General features: G+C 41.2%; 1 protein-coding gene across 1 annotated transcript in view; it reads right to left on the minus strand.

Annotated features, from left to right (window-relative positions):
- The window catches only part of CACHD1 (cache domain containing 1), a 114735-nt gene that overhangs the window by 66797 nt on the left and 21476 nt on the right, over positions 1-26462 (minus strand). Inside the window, exon 2 of the mRNA XM_074906046.1 lies at positions 8665-8727. Within this exon, the coding sequence (XP_074762147.1) occupies positions 8665-8727 (63 nt within the window). The remainder of the gene's footprint in view (positions 1-8664; positions 8728-26462) is intronic.

Consider the following 26462-nt stretch of genomic DNA (forward strand, 5'->3'; position numbering starts at 1 on the left):
ACATAAAATGCTATTATACTTGGGTCAGTTTTCAAAGTGCTCTTCACCTCATTTTAAAAACAAAGGCTGGGGGAAGCCTTGTTTGGCACTCCTCATCTTTTTTTTTTTTTTTTTTTTTTTTTTCAGATTTCTGTATTTCCTCCTTAATTTTAAGGAGCTGAATAATAAGCAATGAGTGCTTGCTCCAAACAATGCAGCCATTAGCTCCATTTTTTTAATGTATTTTTTTTTGGCAGCTGGCACGCAGCCAAAGCATTTCAGTTTGCAGACAGGTTGGACAGTAACACCTGTTTCTATTACCGCAGCACCCATGGGTAATGCACTTCAATTGTCACCATCTCCACTGACAACCTTTCATCACAACATCAGTGAGGTTCTCTAATTTTCCCAGAGACATTTTCCTCATTTGCATAGCTCCCTTGAGCTTTTTTTTTTTTTTTTTTTTAATAAAGCTTCGTTCCCCTCAAAGCTCCACAGCTCTGAAGTCTTCCCTTTTCAGGGAGCACTGAGGGAAAGCAGAGCTCCAAGGTTAGGTTTTATTTCTGGCTGTATCTTGAAAGCCAAGGTATTTTTAATGTTTTCAAGACTGTGTATAAAATATGTATCAATGAGGTTGACAGGCACGGATGCCATAATGGACTCGCTCATGGGGATTTAACACTGCCAGGCTCCTCAAAAAGTATTGTTTATACATTCAAGAGCTTAGTTAGTATTTTTATTGTTAAATCCTGTCTGTGACCCAGAAGAACCTGGAACAAAAGTACCTTTCTTCAACATCCACCAGGCACTCCTTCCCCTGTATCACAGCTTAACACTACACTGCATCCACAGTTTCCTATTCTAGAAAATTTTAAACATATTTATTCCTAACCTGCTTGGCTCTTGAAGAAACCACTGCTTCTGTACAAACCCAGAACAACACAGAGGTCAGCAGGGACATGGCTCGAGAAAGGATCATAGAATTGTCACCAGCTTCTTCCCACACCTCTGCTTTAACGGATCCAAACCATTCCTACTCCTCTGGATGACACTGAAAATAGACTCTTGAGCATGCAGTCAGGATGCAGGAAACTACTTTCCAATGTGCACTTCTTTAAAGAGATCGGTGTTTATTTGAAGCTTTCCACCAGCCAGTAATTTTGGCAAAGCTTCCCAAGGTTCAGTCGAAGGAAGGTGTCAAACATGGTGCACAACAAAAACTAGAGAAAGGGCCACAGTGCCTGAAAGTTGTTCTGAAAATACATTCAACACAGTATGCATCGCCTTTAATCACAAAGCTACAATTAATCAACATAAAATTCAACATCTTGTGAGCACATCACTTTTCATAGCCAGGGAGATGTTATGCTCAGCAGCACAATCTAGGGTTTCTCAGCACACTGAGATATTTCCTCTGAAAATTCGAACCATGCCTGTTGCCAGCTGCCATGCTTTGAGTGACGTGGGACGAGTCGCTAGCTGAAAGATCAGGGCTGTGGTGGCTGTGTAATCCACACTTAGGTCGCTATCGGGTGGTGCTGTGATGTCTCCTCTGCCTCGGAGGGGACAAGCAGCAATTCTAAATGAGGAGCCCCGAACAGTCTCATCACTTACTGTTGATAAAACCTGCTCCTTCTTTTCTCCAGAGTTCAAAAGCTCATTGCCCAGTCCAAAAACAAACAAACAAACAAATCCAGCTTAACCTCAAGCGCAGCACACTGACATGCCAGGTCTTACCACGCTGCACCTCGCCGGCAAGAGGAGAGCGCTTACGGCAAGCGCAGAGCTTGCTCTCACTGCTTCTACAAAACCCCTGGGGCAGGCACGCCAGGACCCTGTTTTGACTACACTGCCCAGGAGAACGATGTTTGGTTTCTCAGAGGCTGCTGTGCTGGGTTTGCAGGAGTCTGGCGCTGGATCGGTGCAACTGTCAAAGCCGTGGGCACTGACCGCTGACGCACAACGGTGGCCAAAAGCATCCTTCCTCCTGCCACCGGGGAGGATAGTGAGGGAGATGCTTTCTTCTACTTTGGCGACAGAGGCAGCAAATGTTCATCTGTCTCACGGGTACCAGCGCTGTAAAACCAGGCAGGCTGTGGATGGCCCATGTCCTTCTCCAGCACTGTCCTGCAGCAAGCCTGTCCTTCCAGGCTGAGGCATAGCCTCAGTTTAGAAAGACATGCCATCTTGGTAAAAAATAAGTAAACTAAATCAGAAAATGAGGAGTCCTTTCATTAGTGCCACTGCAAAGGCACTCCTTAAACTCATATATTAATTATTTTTATTACAAATACATTTCCTGAAAGAACAGAGAACATCTTGTGGGTGGCCGGTGTCTGATGTGATGCTGTCCTTGGCAAGGAACATGTAGAAAGCAAAACATGGTAGAGATAGCTGTGTCCCTTCACACAGCTTATTAAAAACTCCACAACTAATAGAATACAAATCAGATGGCAAAGAGAAACAAGGGGAAACAAGGGGAAACAAGGGGAAACAAGGGGAAACAAGGGGAAACAAGGGGAAACAAGGGGAAACAAGGGGAAACAAGGGGAAACAAGGGGAAACAAGGGGAAACAAGGGGAAACAAGGGGAAACAAGGGGAAACAAGGGGAAACAAGGGGAAACAAGGGGAAACAAGGGGAAACAAGGGGAAACAAGGGGAAACAAGGGGAAACAAGGGGAAACAAGGGGAAACAAGGGGAAACAAGGGGAAACAAGGGGAAACAAGGGGAAACAAGGGGAAACAAGGGGAAACAAGGGGAAACAAGGGGAAACAAGGGGAAACAAGGGGAAACAAGGGGAAACAAGGGGAAACAAGGGGAAACAAGGGGAAACAAGGGGAAACAAGGGGAAACAAGGGGAAACAAGGGGAAACAAGGGGAAACAAGGGGAAACAAGGGGAAACAAGGGGAAACAAGGGGAAACAAGGGGAAACAAGGGGAAACAAGGGGAAACAAGGGGAAACAAGGGGAAACAAGGGGAAACAAGGGGAAACAAGGGGAAACAAGGGGAAACAAGGGGAAACAAGGGGAAACAAGGGGAAACAAGGGGAAACAAGGAATGGCTATGGCTCTGAATGTAATCCCACCACCTGGCAGTTGGTAACAGAAGCAAAAAACAAAAAAACAAACCAAGAGAGGTCTGGCTCTGAAGTAGGCTTAGAAAAAGTGGTGCATTGTCTAACAAGTTTCACATGGGCTATGTGGAAGTCCTCTAGAAACCAGAAGATGACAGCAGCCCAACAGCATAAGGATGCAGTGAAAGAAACCCATAATATTAATGCCACCTGGGACTTTTATTCGCCTTAGTTTATTCCTCTACATGTGCTACAAAGTCACCCGAGTTTGTGAAACAGCTACTCGATCTTTAAAGAGAGCTGTCCCAAATGCAGTGAGTGCCTGTGTCCAATTCAATTTAGAGGGCACAACTTCCATCCTTCACCATATTTTCAGAACTAAAGCTGATGTTGTCTGCAAACGGTGCTATATATTTAAAAGTATCTCAAAAAAATGAGTGTCCTGCCAGGGTGAAAAATCCTCAGCAGCTGTATCCTACTCACTCAAGATGTCTAATTATTCTAACTCCGATGAATAGCACACGCTTCACTGAACTTACCCAAGTGTGACAGCAAAATCAGTGTATGAAATAATTTTTGTCCACCAGGAATAGAAGAGCAATGCAAAGCAAAACCCTAACCAGTGGATCTTTCAGTCTGTAGTCCCCAAATTTAGTCTGTAGGCTCCAAATTCAGACAAAAAGTTCTCTAGCAGATCGACAGCAAGTATGTGTAGGTATTCTTTGTAGCCAAGTTTTAAAAAAAAACAAACAACAACCACAGAAGTTTCCCTTCAGATTAGGTAATGTATCATTTGATTTCTGATTTAACCATTTGATTTAGAATCACAGAATCATTTAGGCTGGAAAAGACTGTTAAGATCTTCAAGCCTTAGAGCTTTTATTACTCTGAAATATAAGCATTTCTGAATTAAAAACATATTGTATTGCAAGAAGAATGCTTTGTATTACTCCAAAGGACATTTTTGTGACAGACACAATTTACTCAACCCCAAATCATTAAAGATTTCAGCTTTTGGGGATTTATTTTTCTATATACCATTTCTCAAAAAAAAAAAAAAAATGCTACTGATAATCTGGTTCTACTAGAAATAAAATTGCATACCTGTAAAAAACAGTGGTTTGCCTCACAATTCTGTCCCTGAACCTCCCAACGAACTTCCTTTCATTTCTTACCAGCTCCTAGCAGATTTATACAAAACTGATTCTCTAGGTTTTATTGTTATTTTTATGGCTGATAATTCTGCTCTGAATGAGCTAGAAGGAAAAGGAATGACAGTCTTCTAGCTCTAAACACAGGAGTTACATGGAGAGAAGGATCAACAAGTAAAAATCTAAAGACAACAGGCACATCTCACTGCTTGTGCATCCGCTTATTGTAAATTAAAACCCTCCCTCTGTCCTTGTCCTTCCCAGACTTCAAACAAGAATGAATATTCCCAGGAATATTCCAGCAAGGTGATTTTCAGCTGACATATGCATATTTACAATTGATCCCAACTAATTTAATTACTTTATTTGTTCCTGCTTCTTTCCCCAGGATGCACGGACAGACAGAAATCGAAGAAATCACTATGAATTTCTATTCACAGAGATGCTGTTGCTGCTGTGCTCCAACTTCTCTGCCAGTGTTCAGTGTATCAAGGCTTTTTGGCATGAAGCTGGTAAATATGCTCCTGCTTAAGTCTGGGTCACCGTCCTCTCTCCTCCTTGGAGCCCAGTTTTATATTCCCTGTACCACAGAAACCAGATGTCTGGCAGGACACTGAACACACGCTGACTTCCTTGAAATGACTAAATTAGATTTCCCCCTGATAAAACTAATCATCTTCCACTTTATTTAGATCACTAGTTCACACCACTAAATTCTCATATTGTGTGCAAGTTCTCTGATACTGAAGTAACTTACAGGAAAGGAATCCAAGTTACTTTTGGCAATGGCCATCCAATTTTTAATAATCTATTCAAAGCAAAAAAAGGTTTTATCTGTTACATACAATAGTAATTCTCTAACTGTAGACCTTAAAAGCGTAAGCAGTTTATCGTCAAAAGGTAAACCACTCCTTGTGTGGCATGAAGAAAGCCAAGTGTATTAAATTGTTAGGCCTGAAGGCCAACAGCTGTAGTTTTTCACTTTCTCAACAAACTGAAAGTCATTATTTACACAGTTTGGTATAAAAAAAGAAAAGGACACCCCCCACAACAATTCAGTGGTCTGTCAGAAAAAAATCCCAGCTGACACAGAACAGTAATTAATTGCCTTTGGGTATCAGTTGTTAAGAAAATGTTAATGAATGACAAAACCAGGAATGAGCGACAGGGGATTTAATTTGCTTACATTTGTTTGCATTTGCTCAAGACGATCCCATTCGATGTACTATTCTTACTCATAAAACTCTGGTTATATTGCTTGTGATTCATTAGGGCTAAAAGACCTGGTTATTAATGAAACAGAAGTGCTCAATTATTCTTCTATCCACTTCACTGTTGAGCTTTTAACCACAGTAATTATGCTTCACCGGGGCCTCATTTTTCTCTTCTGACAGCTCCGAATTCATCACACTACCTACAGTGTTTAGACAGTTATTTATATCTACTTAGGGTGAATACGTACATCTGTGGCTGGGAAACAAGCAGCGTCTTTTCCTAAGTGGAGAATTGATAGTGGAGACTTCAAAGAAGTTTTAATCCAGTTTCTGGGTTTCCCAAAAACACTTTTGGCTTTCAAAAGCCATCTGATACGTATAATCTAGCCCACATGGCCCTTTTGCGGTGTGCAGACCACCCAGAAATCCTCAAGAAAAAAAAAAGTTACCCCAGCGCGACGTGAAAGCCAGCAAACCCTTCTTTTAAGATGCTGGGATGGTTTCAGATTTAAGCTTTTAAAGTTGGGTGACAATTACCCCCTTTCATGGTCCCTTTGCAGGCAAGCACCCACCTGTGTAGGCTCAGAGGGAAGCCGAAGACTCCCGAGGGTGGACGGTGGGCTCCAGCATCGCGCCGAGCACAGCACACCTCTCCTGCCCACACCCCTGAACCATCCCCCTTCGTGCACACCCAACCTTGGGCACCACACAAGCCAACAATCCAGCATCACCAACCACATAGCATCTTTCAAGCAGCAAAATTCTTCTATGGGATCATAATTTGGGCATCCGTTTTATATATATTTTTTTTTAATTTACAATATTTCACTGATACATCAACCAAAAAAATTAAATATATGGCCAAATTAGTAATAGGAACACACATCAGAATTGTATAAATTAATAACAGCATTACAAAATGAACTACTCAAACACACAGACACATGTATCTGGACCTCCAGGGGGAAAAAAGGTACCACTTACATGAAGAGAACAGGATGTCGTTATACTTGGTTCCATATAACCTCTTCTTAATTATGTGTGCTCCAATTAGAGGTTGTCAAAAAAAGAAAAATAATTTGGGGGCTTACTTGGAAGAGAGGAGATTAAAAAATAACTGAAGGGTTCTAATACAACATCAGCAGCACATCTGCTGCCCCCATGTCATGACATTCACGCTGGTGACTGCTTAATAAAAAAAAGAAGAAAAAAATGGGGGGAGGGGGGAGCAGAAACCAATCAAACCCAGGAGAGAATAATTATTAAAGGCATGGAAGGTTTTCTGCACAATCCACTTGAGAAGCAAAGTGGGAAAGGTAGCATAACAAGGTCAGGCAGTGGGGTCGAAACCAGAAGAGGGAACGTCCTCCTGGCTTATTTACCCCTCCCCATATTTTTTTACTCATGTATTATAGGTGATGATCTCAACTGTGATGCTTGAAAATCAGAAATGTTCTACAACCAAATAGAACATGCAGGACAGAGTCCCATAAAATGATCAAGCTTCAAGAAAAACTTGCATCAAATGTCTTCTACCTAACCAGAACTAGGAAAAACCTCCTGTAAAGCCTGAGTACATCTGTTACTACAGTTGAGACACTATTATCTGCAGGGTCAAGAAACTGTTAATCCCAGAATCAGGGTAGTTTGCTAGGATTAATGCATTTCTCCGTTGTTTCCCACACACATCTCTATCCCATCAAACAAACATCTAACACAGACACAAGCAGTACCAAAGGTGAACTTTGATATTTTTTTTTTCTAAACACAAACCTTGTCATCCTTACGATAACACACCCAAGAAATACACCTTAAAATTTGTATGATGTCAGTCTAAGAGTCTCATTTAAATCCTAGATCATTAATCACGTGCTCTTATATTTAACAAATTTTTCTGTTAACGTTGTTGCACACTTCAATTTAATGGCAGTATGGGACAAAGCTTCTACACCAAAGACTTGGGTTTGGGTTAAGAGAAATCCAGTGTCAGTAGAACTTTTCCTGAACTATTCTGCTTTCTGCAAATTAATTTAATTCTTACGTTAACCATAATCGCATCAAAAGCCACCATATTTCTTCAGAAATAGAAGAGGAGCTGAGCCCTGCTCTCCAATGAAAACTCTCCAAAAGTTTAAACACAGTCTGCAAGGATTCACAATCCCATTTGATCCAGCTCTGCTTCGATTTTTTCCTTGGGAAAGAAAAAAGTCTGGGAGTTTTATTATTTACAGTAAACACAATTTGTGTTAATTTGTTTATATTACATGACCAGTTTTAATGCACACGAGCATGCAATGTACTGATACACTCTTGGAAACCAGCGACAGCAGCTCATGCACAAACCAGGCTTGCTGCAAGGCTGAAGAGCTATTCCCTTTTCCCTGGGGGAAAGCCCCGCTCTAAGGCACTTTTGTGTTTACTGAACATTAAAACTGGTTTGATAGGGGGTCTAGGAAGGTCAGGTTACTCGCTGAAGGTTGCACAAGTGAGTCCACGCTTAAACTGGAAGAAAAAGGCAGTTCTTTGTTCGGATGCCCAGGCTAGCCATGCGGGGCAGCGGCTGCCTCTTCTGCCAAAACTCATCATGTTTAGCACGAAGGTGCAGTTGTGAGCGTACAGAATCGGTACCTTCATTTCTTAGTGAAGAAAATTTGATCTGTTTTATAATGGATCCAAAATTAATCTTCCAAATGTAGGACCGGATTGAAATGCAAACAGCCCACGTGTTGAGATGCATCACCTCAACGTTAAATGGAAGAGTTAAACGTTCAAACGCGTTTCTGTAAAAACAGCCCCCACAAAAGTCACAAAAAAATCTCTCAGCCACAACTGTTATGCACGAGGCTGTCCCATATTTACACAAAGCAATCGATACCATTTCCACATTCATAAACAACGTTAGTGGGTTTGCTTTGAATTAAAACAATTTTAAAAGAGACACTTCCAACATGAAAACCAGTCAATTAATGTGAGATACTACACGAGGGCCCCAGCTCTGCCTCTGCTCTTTTGTTTCGAAGGGAGGGACGCACACAAAGCAGATGGAAAGCCTTTTCATGGCAATGCAAAACTCTCAAATACATAATCGGCCCATATACCCCATCTCCATTCATTGTTATCTGATGTGCTGGAAGCTAGGGAAGTGGCCGCAATAGATCCAGGCAGAAGTGTAATTTCTAGCTGACTCCACCTCTGTAACACTGCCAGCGAGCAGCAGGAGGTGGGAAGGGGCTTTTGGACTCACCTGTTGAACTTCGCTTTCTCCATTCGAGATTTTCTCTGTGTACACAAAGGAGTTGAATATCCTCTGCAAGAAAAATCAGAAAGGATGCGTGAGAGAGCTTTCATCATAAGCATCACATTAAAGCAGCTCCAAAAGGCACATGGGGGAGGAAACGGGTGTCGGAAAAGGACCATTTCACCTGGGGAGTCTCTAATGCCAGGGGGTTTTACCCAGGGGGAACCATGTCTCCCTACACCTGCTTGTGGATCCGCATGAAGAACCTGTGTTTGTTTTTGAAGGCAAAGACATAACAGGGTTTTTTTTCAAAACAGCTGTTAATTTACTAAACTGACATAAGGTGCTAAAAAAGGTGTTTCACATTAGAAAGCTACCGAGGTGCAAACAACAACTGCTCTCTAGTGCTAAACATTTAACCTGACATAACTATTTTTAAAAGGACATGTCACTTCCAGCTAACACACGAGAGGCTGTGAGCTGAATTTAGACATATTTGGTATCTGCAAGAGAGAAAAATGAGGCCCACTTTTGAACACAACCAGACTGAGCTCCCTAATGGCAAAAAAAAAAAAAAGATGGGTATAGATAAATAGACAAATTTATAGATAAATAGATAAAAGTGAGAGCTGTGTCCTCCCCTGGGAAAGCTTCCCACCTGTTCCCAGAGGGACGTGAGTGGCTCCACAGGTGACAGCCACTCTGTCATCCCTGTTTATTTACAGTGGCTACATGGAGGAAAAAACACTCAACATATTGTTAATATTCTGCTTTTAGACTAAAAAATAAGATTGGTAGGATTTGGGGTTATGCTGACGGCACTCCTGAAAAGTCTGCCTGGTATAACCACGTTTCTCTTTCAAGATTTCTCATTTCCAAGGCAGTTTTCCCCTTGGGGAGAGTGAGGCCATCCCCACTGGAAAACCTACAAATGTCCCTAAAATATTCCTTTGTTATCTGTCTCAAAGGCAAACGCAGTGGCTGCATAATGCAGATTTGAGAGAACAAAATAAGGAATAGTGTTGCTTATTCATTACCAATAAACACAATAGTACTATGTGAAGGTTACTTAGGTCATTAAATATTGGAAAACAGAAAAAAAAACGTCCATTACTTTATGAAGGATCTTCTGACTTTCTCCTGTCCTCCTGCTCAGGTGTGTGCCAATCCATGCAAGCTTGGGGGTAAGCAAAAGGCAGCGAGGGTTTGCAGGTTTCATAAAAAAAAATAAGTGGCCAGTTTCCCACCACCTGTCAAATATCCTCTACAAAAGCAAGACATCCAGTACAGAAGCTGAAGTAATTTTCCAAGCAGATCCTTATTCAAACGCTGAAACTTCCTTGCAGACATGGGTATATGCAACACACTGCACTTTTTACAAAAACACAGTCCACACCTGGGAGATGCTGTTAGTGCCTGTGACAGAGAGAACTGCATGAGGAGCTCGTCTGAGTCGTAAAGGAGCTGCACTGGCTGCTCCAGGTCCAAGAGGGAATTTTAACATTGCATCCAGTGTGACATTTACTGGAGCTTCTGCACATCATGTAGGAAAGTGTGAACTACTGGGAAATCCATTTTACGATTTCAAATATACCAAAAATCGGTGACAGAAAGAATGCAGAGGGTGAACTCCTTCCTAGATGGTGGAGGAAGCATAAAAAAAAAAAAATTTAAAACTAAGTCAATGGGTTTTTTTCTCTACCAACCTCCAAGGGAGCTGGGATGTCACTGACAGAGTGGATTCCACATCTACCAGCGTTAAGTCAAACATGACAATAAATCTGTAGGTACGGTCACATGTGGCAAAGGACAGTGGTTCGTAAAGACCCTGTTGAGTCCCTCCCTTGATGTGATAGTTGTGAAATCACTGACTCCTGTTTACAGCAACACAATAAGCCAGAGTCAGCTCTTCATATTATTAGCAATAATAACTGCCATTACTAAAGTTTAAATTTCATTTGAGTCCAGTGTAATCACTGGGCCACGATGCCAAGAATTTTCTTGATGCAGGTTTAGCTGATTTCCTCCTAGTAAGGCTATATGCAGCTATAACTGGCAAACCCAGCTTGGAAAACCCTTTGGTGTGCTCAGCTCCACTTATGATCATCACTTTCCCTTATCCTACTCCCTCCTGAGAGCTTCAGGAATTTAAAAAATTTGAACTCTTAATTCTAAAGAAGCATTTGGAAAGGCAGCAATAAATCGCCTTGGCTTACAAGTCTGAGAGAGCCAAGAAGGGGGGGAAAAAAAAAAGTTAGGGAAAAAAAAAAAAAGGCATCTACTCTTAAAAACTGCCTGTATATTGAGACTTCCTCTTTTTCCAGACCTTTGTTTAAAGTTCTGCTTGGGTACTTTAACTACAAACATGTTGTCCTTTTTTTTTTTTTTTTTTTGTCCCCTCATGAGATGAAAAGATAATTTAAACATCAGAAGAAAATACATTAAAGCATGTCATTTTGATGCAAAATGTTTTAAATGAATTGTGTTTTTCTCTTCATGCAGCATTTAGTCTCCAGACATCAAAAGGAGCAAGGAGGAAACCGACTGTCAGCTACTGAGAATGGAGTTTCTGTCCTTAACACAAAGCTGACCCCTTCCTCCACCCCTTTAACACGTAGGCATGTTTATGAACTTTCAAAATAATGGCAGAGAACATTATACACGGTTATATGAGAGTCACAGAGCCAGCAGGAATTTATTTGGCCACTGGTCTAGGTTTTTAACCTATTTTTGCTAGATTTAGAATTTAACCAAGTTCTCTATAGCTATCTTCTATTATAGTTATATAGTTATATAAGATAGTTATGCTATCTTCTATTTTTTTAATTAAAAGCACGGTGCCTGTCAGAGAGGGGGTAGCAGGAGCCTGTTAGTCCAACTGCCATCACAGCCAGTGAGCCTAAACCAACAAGAAAAACTAAATAAGGATTGAGAAGCCACCCAGGAAAACAGGAGCTGTTACACACTGAGCTCCCCGGGGCTACAAATTCCCTGCTCAGCCCCTACCAGGGTTCAGTCCCACTCCTTGGGATATCTGCTCCCTATTCCAAGAATAACCTAGGCAGAATTTCACCCTAAGCTAAAAACATCTCTCTGTTGTACTTAAACTACTTTCACTAACTTAAAAAGTGATCTAACTAAAGTAGAAAAACAGAGCTAAGCGGCAACCTCCAAACGAAGTTAAGGGAACTTCACAGACCCAAGAGTAAGTCAGCTCCACAAACTTACAAAAATAGTCTAAATATTGAGGAGAATTTGCCCATCGTAGTTTACCCAGCGCGTTAGCATCTGTACCTTGTTCTTCTCACCCCTCACTGTTGAATCTGTTTAGCAGATGCCAGCAGGCTAAGATCACTCCAAGAGGAACAATTACACACATGTTTAATGAGATGCTCACCCGGGATTATTCGCCGTAACCCATCACCACTCACTCTCACAACGCACGAAGGCTGCAGCCGCTGCGCTGGTTCAGCATCCAGCCTCTTGGCCAGACACAGAGCTACCTGCCTCCCTGCCACCACTGCCAACACCTCCTCATCACACACCGCCTCAAGCCCCGAAACAACATTTTATTTCATTTTTCTCTTTTTGCTATCGGCAGGTTGCCATCATCTTCATAAATACTCAGGTTCTTGCTGAACATTGGTCAACCGCGTGAAAAAGATTCATTTTCTCAGGAATTCTCAAATCTTTAAAAATCTTTTAAAAAGGCAACAGCTTTATTCTTGCGGCACGCAGCAGAGGGCAAAACTACACCTTCTGTGTGTCCACTAATTCTCTTCGATGTCGGGCTGAGAACAGTTGCTTCACAGTCGTGCTCGCGCACACCTGCACACACACAACACACTTCAACTGCTCCAACAGCTTGGTTTCATCAAGCAGATTTCCACATAATAAATAATTAAGGAAACAAAAGCAACTTTTTTTTTTTCCAAATCAAAACCCTGAATTAAATTTCAAGATTTGGTTTAGAAACCAGCATTTTGTTACAACTTTTCCTTTGAGCTGCCACAGCTCACCTAGCAAACCTGGCTTCGTTCACTTCAGCTATTTCTGCCCCAAAGCATCGGTTTTCAAACACAACATTAAGAAGTAAACAAAACTCCAAAACTTCTTCAGAGTTAGAAGTTTTGAAGTGTCTGCATTTTCCATACTTTGTTCCAAAAGCAAACTGCAGAAATGACATTAATTCCAGATTTAGCTATGTCTAAATTGGAAAGCCAGTGAAGCTGTAATTCTCTTTTCAAATGACTCAAACATTGGAGATGCTCAGAGAGAAATGGCACTTGCCTGGCTGGTTGTATCTATCACCTGCTGCTTTATACTCACATTTAAACTCCATGGGGCAGGCGGGGGCTGAGCACAAAGCCCTACACCATCCCCGGGGCCCCCACGCCTCTGGCAACACCTGAATCCTGCAGCACGACGCTCAGCACATCACTCATGCTCTTAATCCTCTCCTTCCCTTACCGAACACGGAGCTTGCATTTAGCTGCACAAACAGAAGCCTAGAAAGAGAAAATCACAGTATCCACAGGGACCGCTGCGGGATTTCTGATGATCCAGGACAGCTCCGGGACACGCAGGCTTCAGGAGAACCAAGTGATGTGTCCCTACGAGCCTGCTGAGGGTGGCCACAGCCGGGATGGAGTCCCCTAAAATCTGGAGTTTGTTTTACAAATACACATTTTTCAACACTTCAGAGACTCTTGGTTTCCTAAGTTCTTTAATTACTCATCTGGGACAAAGCACTTGCAACTTCCTAGAAAATATTTTTCTGTGCTATCTAGGTATATCCTTTAATGACTTTAACCACAACCAAGTGCTTCTCGATGCCACCAGCCTGCCTCACTTTTAGCTTGGAACAACAGGATAAATATTTGATAAACGAGATAAACATGAAAGTGATGAGAGGATCCAAGGGCAGGGGTCCTTGGGGCCAGGACGGGGAAGATTTGGGCTACCACCATCCAATGCCTCCCACAGATGGGTCTGACAGTGATGAATGGGCACAACACCCAAACCCACATCTCCGGGTAGGATGGAGTCAGGTTTCCCACCAAGCCAGAGATAAGGGGTAGCTCAGGTTTAGCTTTGTGTTGTGCCAAAACAAGGCTTAGGAGACTTTTATTCATAATTTGAAGCCAAAGGCAACTCAGTTTTAAACCTGGGAGATGACTCTAGACCAAGCTTAGCATAAAGAATAAAATATTAACTGGCTTGTTCCCTCAGTTCCTTGAGATTAAAATGAACTCAGCAGCAATGCACTGCAGTGAGAAAATACTTCAAAAGCCCCCAGTTTGACTGCCAGCACTGCATCAAAATAAACAAAAGCCACCACCCCCAAACCTCCAAGGTCCCCAACCAAATACAAGCATCAACTGTTCTGCTGAGCAGTCAACCATTTGCACATCACTCTATTTGCCAGACAAGACACGAATCCATCTCCCTACTGACAAAAATAACAATTTTAGAGACAAAGAGAATCAAGAAAAACAAATACAGGATTACTAAAATATCCACTGAGCTGTAAATACACTGAAGCTGGTTTACCATCTATTCTACCAGACATTTAAAAAAAAAAGAAAAAAAAAAATCTTTCAGCAGATTTAGGACTGCTGTTACCTGTCATATTTGGTTAATGACAGGATGAAAAAACCCAACAATATTTAAAAAGTATACAAAATAGCAGTAGCAAAATGAACATGTGTCAAATAGATGCAGTATTAGCTCAGCAGGGCTGCAATACTTTTTAAACTTCAACCAGCTACTAACCAGGGTCTGTTTCTTATTTTAAAGGTTAATGTTTTAAAAAGTGGTGAGCAAACAAATATATAACAAATCCTCTTTCTGATGAAACTCACCGAGTGAGATTGTTTTGAGGGAAACTTGTGGCTTCTGTCTGGAGTTTATTTTTGCAGCGTCTGAAGCCCTATCACGTTATGTTTTGTTACCATTTTCTAAAACCGAGAAACATTAAATAGTGGGTTCCCATGAGATCAAGGACACGCTTTGTGTTTTTCCTCTAAGAATTTACAATATACATAGAAGAAGCTAAAGTCAATTGGAGGAAAACACAGCGAAAGGCGAGCCCAGTCGGATGAGAGCTGCAGACCCAGCTCAGCCCAGGGACGCACGCGGCGGCTACACGTCTAAAGCACTATCCCAACGTCACGCTGCAAACGCCTTTCTCTTATGGCGGGTTTCAGGAAATAACAGGTTTTCAGGAAGGATTTAACTAATTAATGCTTTTTTCATTGCGTTATTCATCAAGCAGCAACAGGCATCTTTATCAGACTGGCAGACAAAGAGAAACGTGATGCGGAGCTCACAAGCTGAGCTCAGGTCGGCGGTTCCGCGGGGGTCAGAGCACAGGCAGCCTCCCCTCGACGGGCAGGCACTGCCAGCAGCACCTTCAGTTAAAAACGAGGAAATACAGACTCACACAGCTTGTGATTCTGCTGTCCTGGCCCAGCTCATCCTCTACCATCTACATTTTGCTCAGAGAAGTTCTCTGCGCCACTAACGGGCAAAGCTGCTCTGTGCTCAGTTATCTACGTGGCTGGAGTGCTGTTAAACCACATCGTCATTTGAAAGACTCCTTTGGCAGGTTCATTTAAATGATTGTGCTTGTTTTATGTATAAAATTTACACAAGATTACCTGAAATGAGGAGGAATTTGTAGGGGGGAAAAAAAACCCAACTCAATTGTGAGAAAAAAGCTGAGACTGCCAGACAGCTTTTCCATAAGCAAAGTTAACACAGAACCTTCACATTCCCCAATATTTGAGAAGGTTTTAAGCAAGAAGACATCGTCTCTCTTCCCAATTTTTATCTCAGTTAAGACTGCGTATCAATTCACTATTTACACAACAAGACACCGCTATCTTCTGCCACGTGCTGAGCTGGCCCATCACAGCTCTGCTCCCCAGTCTGAAGCCAGCACTGGAGCAAAACATTTTGTGCAACACAGAGGACAAGGGAAGAACTGGTATTGAGGTTTGATCTTCATTTTGATGGTAGAAAGCATCACAGTTAGCATTTATAGTTCATCTACTATTATTAGCCTGTGGGAGGTAAAAGCCTTTGGGATCGTTTCAAGAGTCGTATTCAGAAGGGGAGATGGGAAGTAGATACAACATTGCTTGAAAACAGTCAAACTAGAGCACAGCTCTTATAAACGTGTTTCCTTGGGAAACTTCAGGCATTTGCAAGGAGAGAAAACTATGGAAAACTGAGTAACTGCCAAAAATGCAATCAAGAACCAGCACATTTTTTTGTCTTCTTTTTCAAGGGACCAGAGAAGAGGGAGGAAAAAAGAGTGAGAGGGGAAAATACCCTAAGAAAATTAGTTCCACATGTTAAAAAGATTATTCATTTAGCCAATGTAACTTGACTAAGGTTATACTCATGGCAGTGTATATGGCAGTATTTCAGAAAAAGGGAAGTTATGCTACCCAACCTTAAAATATAAAGCAGATGGTCTTCTCAATAGGATTGGATTTTTCCTCCCTACACTTATTCCTCATTCCACCCTCTGGGATGTAAAACTTAAAATATTTATGTTTTTTTTCAAGTTGAAAACTTTTTGATTACTGGACATTTTTCAACTTCCTGCATTTTGTTGGTCCTCTTCCCTTTAAAGAGAACATAAATTTGAGCATTTATCAGGAGGCAAAATCGACCTGAAACTTGATTCTATTGGGAGAACCCTGGGTTTCATTTTGCTGGTTTGTTTTCAAGCTCATGTCAAAATGACTAACTAAGAATGGGGAAACATTTAAGCAGCAGACCAATACATAGATGCAATTCTTTGGCCAAAATAGCTTGATATCATTTTAGTATAATTACTGTGCTTGTCCAATTTGGTCATGAATTTAACATACAGCAAGTATGCAGAAGAAACACAGTTCAATTTATGTAACATTCCAGCTACGACTGTGTAATTTTACAGGAAAGTCAAAAAACCCCCCAAAAAACAAAGCGACATACAGACACAGACTGAGAGCATGTGATTTTATTTCCTGATCTGTTTAACACAGTCAAGGCAGAAGCTGTGGAGTTTTGTGTGGAGAAACGCTGCGGAACAGGAACAATAAGGCTGGAGGGAGGTATTAAAGAGATCTACTCACATCAGGAAAAAAAAAAAAAAAAATCACCCAAGCACGACAAGCTTAAACATAGGAATTTATAGATCATAAATCACAACACTAAACTTCTGTGCATAAAATGAATGGGCTGATCCTAACGTAATTACAGAACTGTTTTCTTTAAATGTCCAAGAGTATCATTTTTCAGGATCTCTCAGCAGGAACCATCAACATACACACGATAAATATCATGATAACAACCTTCCCCTGCAACTGCTGCTGCAGCACTTAACAGTAGCTGTCTAATATTGCCTGCTCTCAGGAAGACACAAAAGTTTTAAACTTTTAACACACACTGCAGTCAGTTCTCAGGTGTTTCCACACAAGGCACAAACACTTTTTTTCATGAGAAAAATAACAGATGAGTAACAACCTGAAAGAGACTGACTGACTATACCTAAGCACCTCCCTGTATGAGTCAGTATCTGTAATAAAAAGTACAAGAGTACTCTTATATGATAATATTATTTGTATTAATAAGTAGGAGTTTTAAGATCACCTGTTTACATACCTCATTTGCTTTGTTGTTCTTTGATATAACCCACACCCTTCCTTTTTCGAGCGGAAGGAAGTGGGAATTCTTGACACTCCTAAATTCTTAGGAAGTTTAATTTCTCAAATTTTAAAAGAAGTTAAATTAACTCAAGAAGATAAAGACTTTGCATCAATTATTACCTTAATAATTCTCTCTAACCTGAATGTAAAGTTATTTGAAAATAACTGTTACATTTCAAATTGACCCAGGGCTTAAAATTGACTTAAACTTGACTTACTCATGCTGCCCGTGCAGAGGTGGGTTCAGGCACACCAACTCTTGGGTGCAAGACCTCACCAAACCCACCGAAGTGCTTCGAGACCTGCACACCCGACAGAGGTGCGGGGCCCGGAGCAGCGCTGCCAAGCTGCACGGGTTATCTCATTGCCCTGCTTTCACACAGCTGCTGTTGGCACGCTGGCTTGGATAGGTGTTGTGGCCAGAAAAATTGAGCTCTTGACAGAGATTTACAGGATGGCATACATATTGAAAAATATATATCTTCCAGTTTAACCTCAGCATATTTTACAGGTTAGAGAGAAATAATTGCTGCATATACTGGGGCTATATCCCACCTGCAGATATAGCCTCCCAAAACGCTTCTCAAACTAAACCTGGTTTAAGCAGAGGCTGTGGGAGCCAAAGGAGTATGGACAGGGAAAGGATCTGCATTTGGCTACGCGAGGTGAGTGGAAATGGCATCCCAGGCAGCAGCAGCCGGAGCGCGCGGGCAGGAGCAGGCTCTCCTAAGAGCACAGGTTACACGTGCGAAGCTCTCCCTACACCTGCACGCTGGTGTGTCGGGGAACACCGTGTGTGCTCTGGATGAGCTGCTCAGGAGTTTGTGGAGACCCATCCTCAGGGGTATCCAAACCCAGCAGGAGAGTTGTCCCAGCCAAGCAGGGCAAGAGGACCTCAGGAGGTCCTGTCCCACCTCAGCCGCCCTCTGCGAGGACACAGCGCCAGTCCCAGAGCTGTGACCCCCCCACTAAAACCGTGGGTCAATCACCAGATGTTTACAAAAGCAGAGAAGAGTTGGTTTAATTTGCACTCTCTCTGACCTTGAAATGTGAAATCCCCTGGTAGGCTCTGTGAGCTTTAGGAAACAATATTTCACTATACTTCGGTGCTAATGAAAAGAGAATTACCCATCAACCAGCATGGCAATAGGGTGTTTCTCCTCTTACTTCCAAAACAGGGGTGGAATGAGCTCAGGGAGCAAGCACACTAAGGGACTCATTATCTGACAACTTCTCCCCATTATGTATCATGAGCCAGAAAACCACCTGATGCTACCACAAGATTAAACACACCTACAACAGGAGTAAACACTGTATCCTGGACCCCAAAACACAAGGTACAGATGCAGCGTAGCAAATAATTGCTAGGTCAGTAAAGCAAAGAAGATAATCTCTAGAAGAAACGGCTAAACCACTTTTCCAAGTGAATTGCTAGAGCTCAGCCAAGGTCAGTGATAACCCCCACACTCTGTAGCAGGACAATGGCCAGAGGAGCAGAACTGGTCCATGGCATCCACCAACCCACCTGCAGCTGGCTCCTGCCAAACTGAGGTCTGTTAGTCCCTAGGAATAATTTTCCCTCGTTCCTTCACAGTGCTGCGGTCCAGCATGAGTCACATCTCCGTGAAAGAAAACCTCGCAGGAACACTCAATGGGAGCTGGTCCATTAACTGTTCTTCCTCATGTTTAACTTATCTCGGGACACAAAAGGAGGTAAAGCAACCCGCAGAAAACAAATGTAATCTTCTGGAAAGAGCAGAGCCATTAGATGTTATCAGTTTGTAAAAAAAAAAAAAGTAAAGATTGAGATTAAGGGGAAGCTCATGAATTGAATTCCTACAGCACTTCAAAGCAATTTGTGCATGAATGCAAGCATTTATTCTTCTAATTAAAAAAGAAAAAAAAGCAAGCAAAATAGCAAGACATCATTTACACGAAAGAGAGGGGAGGAGAAAAAGAAGAAACACAACAACCAGAACTCAAACAAAACCTCCAGTGTTAATCAAGAGCAGAGTAGATTCCAACCCAGAAAATGGAGAGAAAGCTCCAGATTTAATGAGCACTGAAGAAGAGCAAAACTTGCCTCGGCGTTTTCTGTAGCACTCCTGCCAAGCCATCCCATGAGAATTTCTACATCCAGCCTTTGGGAGCAAAAAATCATCAGATGTTTTGCAAAGAAGAGTCCTTTATTTGCACCCTCATTCTTTTACAAGCTGGAGAGGCTGGAAGCCAAGGGTGGGGCTCCGGGGTCCCTGACTGCGGGTCCCAGAAGATGGGACGGTTCAACCAAGGCAGCTGCTGAGACAGAGACAGCTTGGACCCGCCACAGACTGAGGTGTGATGGGCATCAAGCGAAAAAGCTTTTCCAGACTTCACTTTTGAGCACTCTTACTTTGATTTTACAAAGAAAATCTTCCTAATAAAGAAAGATGGCGCTCTGGCATGCCTCCCTTTTCCATATCTATACTGGGTCTCCCCCAGATACACATCCCACATATCACCCGTTGAACACTAAAGAGTTCATTTAACATTAACCATGTTCAGGTGGGGGCTATTCAGGTATATGCAATTATTTCAGTTAAACAGAGTCCATGATTTGATATTTAAGTACAAAAATTTTGTAGATACTATATAGGTCTCCAAGACTCCCTGACAAACGCTGCCATTCAGGGAGCCATTGTTTAACCAAGGCTTCAAAATATAAAAGCAACATCAGCTCTGCTCATTTCTCTTGCCACAACAGCGACTTCAGCATTATTTGTATTTCAACATAAGACAACTAAGCAGCATAAAAGGCTTATGAAAAAATCAAAACACAAAACGGAATTTCTGATCTGTTGCTCTAAATATGTGAATATTGGCAAACCGGTATTTATCGCCTTAAATATAATAAACACAGGCTATGAAAATAGTAATTCATAACGTAGAAGAGCCTACAGTATTTCCTAACGAAAAATTATTTCAGCCTTCTAAAAAACTAGTTTTGCTGAAATGATCATAAATACATTTTTCTTTCAAACACTAAGCAGCAAGAAATTAGGCTGAACCTCTGTTTAAAAATCAGAGTATGTACTCTTCTGATGAGCTGCTGATTAACAATACTGAGATGAACAACATCTGAATGATTTCTGTGTTTGAAAATGGATGCTACAAATTAGCAGTTGAAATTGGTAAGAATCCCCCCCCTCCAAGTCTCTAAAGGCATGTCATCACCTGACTGAAGATGACACTTCAGATTACAGTGCAGGATTTTAGTTTCCACACAAGCACCTCTTCCTTAACCAGTGGAGTAGCTTTTTGCAGCTACTCCAACGTATGGGATACTCTTTGCCATGTGGTCAGATTCCTGTGGTTTCACATTAAAGCCGTATATCCTCAGAGTCACTGCAGGAGGAGTTTTCTGCTGGGGCTGTCCCAGATCTCCCACTGTTTATCCTGGAGTTTTCAAGAAAAAATCGCATTACTTCCAGCTCCAGCTATAGCTACAGCAGACCTGCACCACTACGAGTTTCTGTAAGTTGATTTTTAAGAATCCTTTGCAAAATATATTCACTATACAATAATGAAGGTGGATCATGTGATCAGAGCACCAAATACATGCACCCAACACTGAACAAAAATATTATACAGGTATTGAAGGTAAATAAACCACTTATTTCTCAGTGCAATTCCTTATATCTCTTTTCAGTGAGTGAAAATTATTTTAAAAGAAGATGTGTAAAGACTAATTCTTCTAATTTATACTTGAGTTTGCAGATATACGTGCTGTAGATAGAGTAGCATCACTCGTTCTCAATTTCCTGAGTTTGTCCTCTAATCTTAAAGGTATGACAATATACAATAACTGTGCCCTTTTGACCCTCTGAAAATACTCTTATTTATTTCTAAAGTTCAACTCCTTTGTGAAAACACTGAGAAAAGGAGCAAGAATACTGCAGGTTGCAAAGGGTCTGCAGGGTTGGTTTGTTTTTTTTTTGTTGGTTCTTTTTTTAAGAGGTTACCAAAAGAGAAGCAAGCATGTTCTTTTTCTAAGAAAGCCTGGAATCCTTTAACTGAATATGCATCCACTTCTGCAGTTTATTAAAAAACAAACATGACAACAGAGGATTTAATCATCTCACTGTGGACCCACCCAGGCGTCAGCACAGTGGTGTGACACAACTCTAGGGGACAGAAGAGCCAAAGAGGCTCCAGAAGATGCTCCACAGGGGCCTCTCGCATCCCTTCCCACCACCACCATGCTGCCCCATGCCAAGCTCTGGAGGCAAGTATGCTTAATATTACACCGAATCAGTTGACAAAACATGGAAATAACCATCCGCCATCCAAAGGGATTCTGCTCAATAACCTGCTGCACTTAGAGCTCACTGGTTTTGGCAATCAAGATGAAAAAGAACAGTTAAAGGGCCTAGACTGGAAGGAACCTTCACACGCACATCACTAAAGATACAAAAATAACGGAAAAAGAAAACAGTTTTCAAGATGTTTAAAAACAGCCTAGATATTTTTTGAAGATAACATTAGGTTTTTCTCTATTTTGAGTTGGTTTACCCTGATTCAACCTTCTAAGCCCAGAGGAGGTGGGAGCAGACCGGACTGAGACCTGCACAATCCTGGCTGTAGAGGACAGAACGAAAATCTAGAATTGACTGGCATCCAATTTATGTTTTACAACCTAAAAAGCATGCAGAAAACACACAAGATAATTGTTGCAAACCTACAAGCACAGCCCTGGGATCCTGCACATCCACACAATCTTATTATTTATGGTCAACATAGCACAATACTGCGAGGACAGGAGGAACAGAGCAGACAACTCAATTTGGGAGCAGATTCCCACCGTAAAGAAGGAATTTAAACTGCAGGGAAACAACCTTAAAAAAAAAAAAAAAAGGTGCAGGAAATTTATAATGGTAGTATTAAATCCTTTTATGGCGTGATGTCATCGCCAGTTGAGTTGTACCTATTAAAAAGATCAAAAAGGACTCATGCGCACATTGTTAAAATTAAAACAATGACAGGGGCAATTACTATTTTTCATTGCTTCTGTAAATATTATTACAAGCTGCTTTTTCACAAAACATTTACAAACCATGAAGCAAGCTCCACTGCTCCTGGTAAATGAACACAATTAAAACAATTTCTGTTTCATAACAGAAGAGAATTATTTGACCTTTTTTTAATCTCAATTCATGTTTAACTTTGTCTAAATAAAATATTTTTGAACCTCTGGAGAAAAGGCTGCTCATTTACTCAAAATAAATCTCTGCTGTGATTTCCTTCAGAAGATACTATTTATATGAACTCTCTTATTTAAGAAGCACTCATGCTGATCATGTGTACAGTGTCATCATTAAAAATAATCAAGAATCCCTAGGCAGACATTTGCACTTGAAATTATAAAATCTCAATGTTTCATAGTACTGCAAGGTTTCCTACCACTCATTCATATTTAATTTTTGAGGATGCTTCAGTGCACATAAAATATTTATCAGTCAGAGGGATTTTCAAATTAGAATGTTTAATATCAGCTTCTTCCTCAAAGTAGTTTTTATTTCATTTTCAGTAAATCACCCAAGCTTTCATTTGTTAAATTCTATCAAATTCATAAATATAAGATGTCAATGAAAAGCCTACGCTTGTTACGTGCTGCCGCATTAGAACAAACAGCATTTTATTAAAACCTGGTTGTTTTTTTTTTTTTAAAGCGTTATACAATAATTCAGCTCTTTATGAATACGTGAGGAATTGTGCTGAACAGGCATCAGAACATTACTCTGGTGGAAGCACAGCTCCCGATGTTAAAACTGCATACAAAGAGAGGCCACAAGCGTGCTGAGCCTCATTCGGCGCACGAGCCCAACAGGACTGACTGGCAAACCTCAAAATTGAATTAAGGATTTAAAGCTATATAGAGACCACCTCCAGCTCGGCAACCTAAATAAATTCCTTTTCTTTTGCTTTTCTGTGCAATTATCTATGTGTTGCACGTCGGTCTGAACACGCAGAAATGACACCGTAATCCACTTTGGTATCAGGATTAGCGAGTTCAGACACCACAGAGAAATAAAGGCATTAATGCGACTTTGAATGTAGACAGAATTGAAGTAGATTAATGCTACTCAGGGAAAAAAATATTCCTGTTGTTAAACACCGTTACTACTACACTGGTATCAGTATTTGACAGTCGGAAAGTGCAGGGAAAAAAAAAAAGATCTATTGGACAGGAAATTTTTTGTTATGCTGATACTGATAATTTATCTTAATGAATAAATTTGAACGTTAATAAATCCATAAATTGCTGATACTCACAAATTAACTTTACCTCCATGTTTTAACATGAAATCTGTATTTGAATTTCCAAAAGCTTTCCGTGGCACAATTTAATGTGCGTTTTTACAATACAGTTTTTGCTACACAGAGACACTGAGAACTGACAGACCTACGCTGAAAACAGCTTAACACTTCTGTCTCACCTCCCCGGCCTGACTTTAATTCTTTCTACATCTTTTCACTCTTAAATATAACAAGGATACAAACACAAGGCTAAGGTTACAAAAGCAAAAGCATCAGGGAACACAGAAGTTCAAAAGATTCCAAAAAAATTATGTCCATCATAAAATAGCTATGATAAAGCACAGTAAGACAAAGTAATGGCATGAATTTCAGGGTTAGGAAGAAGTCAAAGAATATCAAATTTCTTAAGAAGAAAAATTAAATCTTTGGAAAATTCCAAAAACCCTATCTCCACGCAAGGCAAAAGTCCTTTCTCTAGTGTCTCGCAACACATTAAATCAGGGGTTTCAACAGTATGGTGTGCTCCTGTTTCTCCCTACCCTTGCAAATGAATGAATAATAGGTGGCCATATGAAGCAGTTACATCTTATGATGGAGGATATACAGACTTTACACTACATATATATATATATATATTTATTTTTTTTTAAATAAAAATTATGATGTGGCAATTATGACAGTATCACTCAGTACGATGCAAATGCCACCAACTCACACCTGTGTCTTCCACATTTCCAGGCGCTGTCCCTGGCTTTCCAGCTTCCCTCGCCCCCACGTGCCAGACTTGGCTCCCGCCTGCTCCCTCCTCCGCTGCGCTTCCACAAAGTGAAGTTTCCAGTATGAGCACTATCTAATGAAAACATACATTATCCGGACAGAAAACGTACCGCAGTATGCGCTCTGTCCCACATGGTAAGCATTACGAGGTGGTGACCTTCGCATCAAACTACAGAAAAGTGGAATGCTAACCAAATCCTCCCCAAACATGCAGCAGACGGCCAAGAAAGATCCCAGCCCATCAACTGAAGCTGAATGATAATTACTGAACTTTAAAACAGGTTAGGGAGGTATTCTGGTTGATAAAGAGCAATCGCTAGTTCCTTGTGTTAATTCAATATTTTTTCATATATTTGCATCCAATTTCCACCTATTCACAACCCCGAGCTATTATTCATAGAAAAGTGATTTGAAAAGCTGATGTCTTGCTGCAAGCTGCTCCTCTATTCAACCAAAGCAGCAAGGACACAGCGGTTTTCTTCAAAGCATGACAATCAGAGCAAAACCTTTACTCCTTTTCGAAGTCTAGAACGCATTTGCATGATAAAATTTAACAATTACAAGGAGCTGGAATTCTTTTATTTCATTACATTAGCAATACAGAGAACGAAGCAGAGAATCATTTCCAGATGGTCTCTTGGTTTGGTTTGGTTTGTCAGCTCTACAGGGTTTTTGGAAGGTTCAGTTGCTTGATTCTGGAGTGCTAACAATTCAGAGACTCTCTTTTTCCAAACCAAAATTAAATACGTGCCTTTCCCCTATCCTCCCTAACTTTTTACCACGTCACTCTACACACCCCTCCTTGTTCAGCGCCCCCAAAAGTTACCGGGGAATTTCCTGGTTTAGTTTTGCTTGTACAAAATGCAGCCCCCTGCAAAGCAATGAAAAAAAGAAGCCATAATGTGAATGACCTATTGTATCTTTAGGGTTTTTTTTAAAAATTTGCAAAGAGATGCAGTCATCTTTAATCTGGATAATGCAAAATATAATTTCAGCTGTAACGCCTGCCCCCCACTCTAATCTGTTATTTCATAGGGGAAATATCACTGCTCCTCTCACTTAAACCAAATAACCAAAAAAAGAGTAGGAGACTCATACAATAAAGCTATCAGATGCATAAAGTATAGAAGAAACTGGGGGAAAAGAAGGTTCCTGAATTAGTTTTCGATGTGTTCCTTGCTGAAAAAGTAGACAAAATAAGACGAGCGGTTTCTACAGCGTCCATGCCGTTTTAAGTTTACATCTTGAAAAACTGGTTTTACTTCACAAGTTTGGCATGTCCTGTTCAAGCACCAAAACAGACCCCAAAGATGTATGGAGGAAAACAAACAAAACCCCAAACAACAACAACAACAACAATAAAAAAAAAAAAAAAACACAACCCTGCAAGATTCAACTGCAGACAAAGCCCGAATGTAAACATACATCCTATTGGTTTAAAAAACAAAGTAAGTGTTCTGAGCATTTATTCCATCTCTCTGAGGAGAGAAGGCATGCACTAACCCCGGGCATAGGGTTATGCTACCATAGGGTAGGCTTTTGCAACACACACAAGTTTGAGGAAAATCTCCCAGCTGCTTGTAACATAGCTTTCAGCTACAGAAATATTTGATGGTGGAAGCTCTCTCGTTTGAAAGGACCTGCCTCTTCTAAGGTCAGCACTAACCAGAACTGACCCCAAGCCCTGGTTGGTCTGCTATCATAGAATCACAGAGCGGTTTGGGTTGGAAGGGACCTTAAAGATCATCTAGTCTAACCCCCTGCCCCAGGCAGGGCCACCTTCCACCAGCCCAGGTTGCCCAAAGCCCCGTCCAACCTGGCCTTGAGCCCTGCCAGGGAGGGGGCAGCCACAGCTTCTCTGGGCAGCCTGGGCCAGGGCCTCACCCCCCTCACAGGGGAGAATTTCTGCCCCAGATCTCATCTAAATCTACCCTCTTTTAGTTTAAAACAATTACCCCTTATCCTATTGCAGCAGTCCCTACTAAACAGTTTATCCCTATCTTTCTTATAAGCCCCCTTGAAGTA

This window comes from Athene noctua, chromosome 5 (assembly GCF_965140245.1).
Source record: "Athene noctua chromosome 5, bAthNoc1.hap1.1, whole genome shotgun sequence".
NCBI lineage: Eukaryota > Metazoa > Chordata > Aves > Strigiformes > Strigidae > Athene > Athene noctua.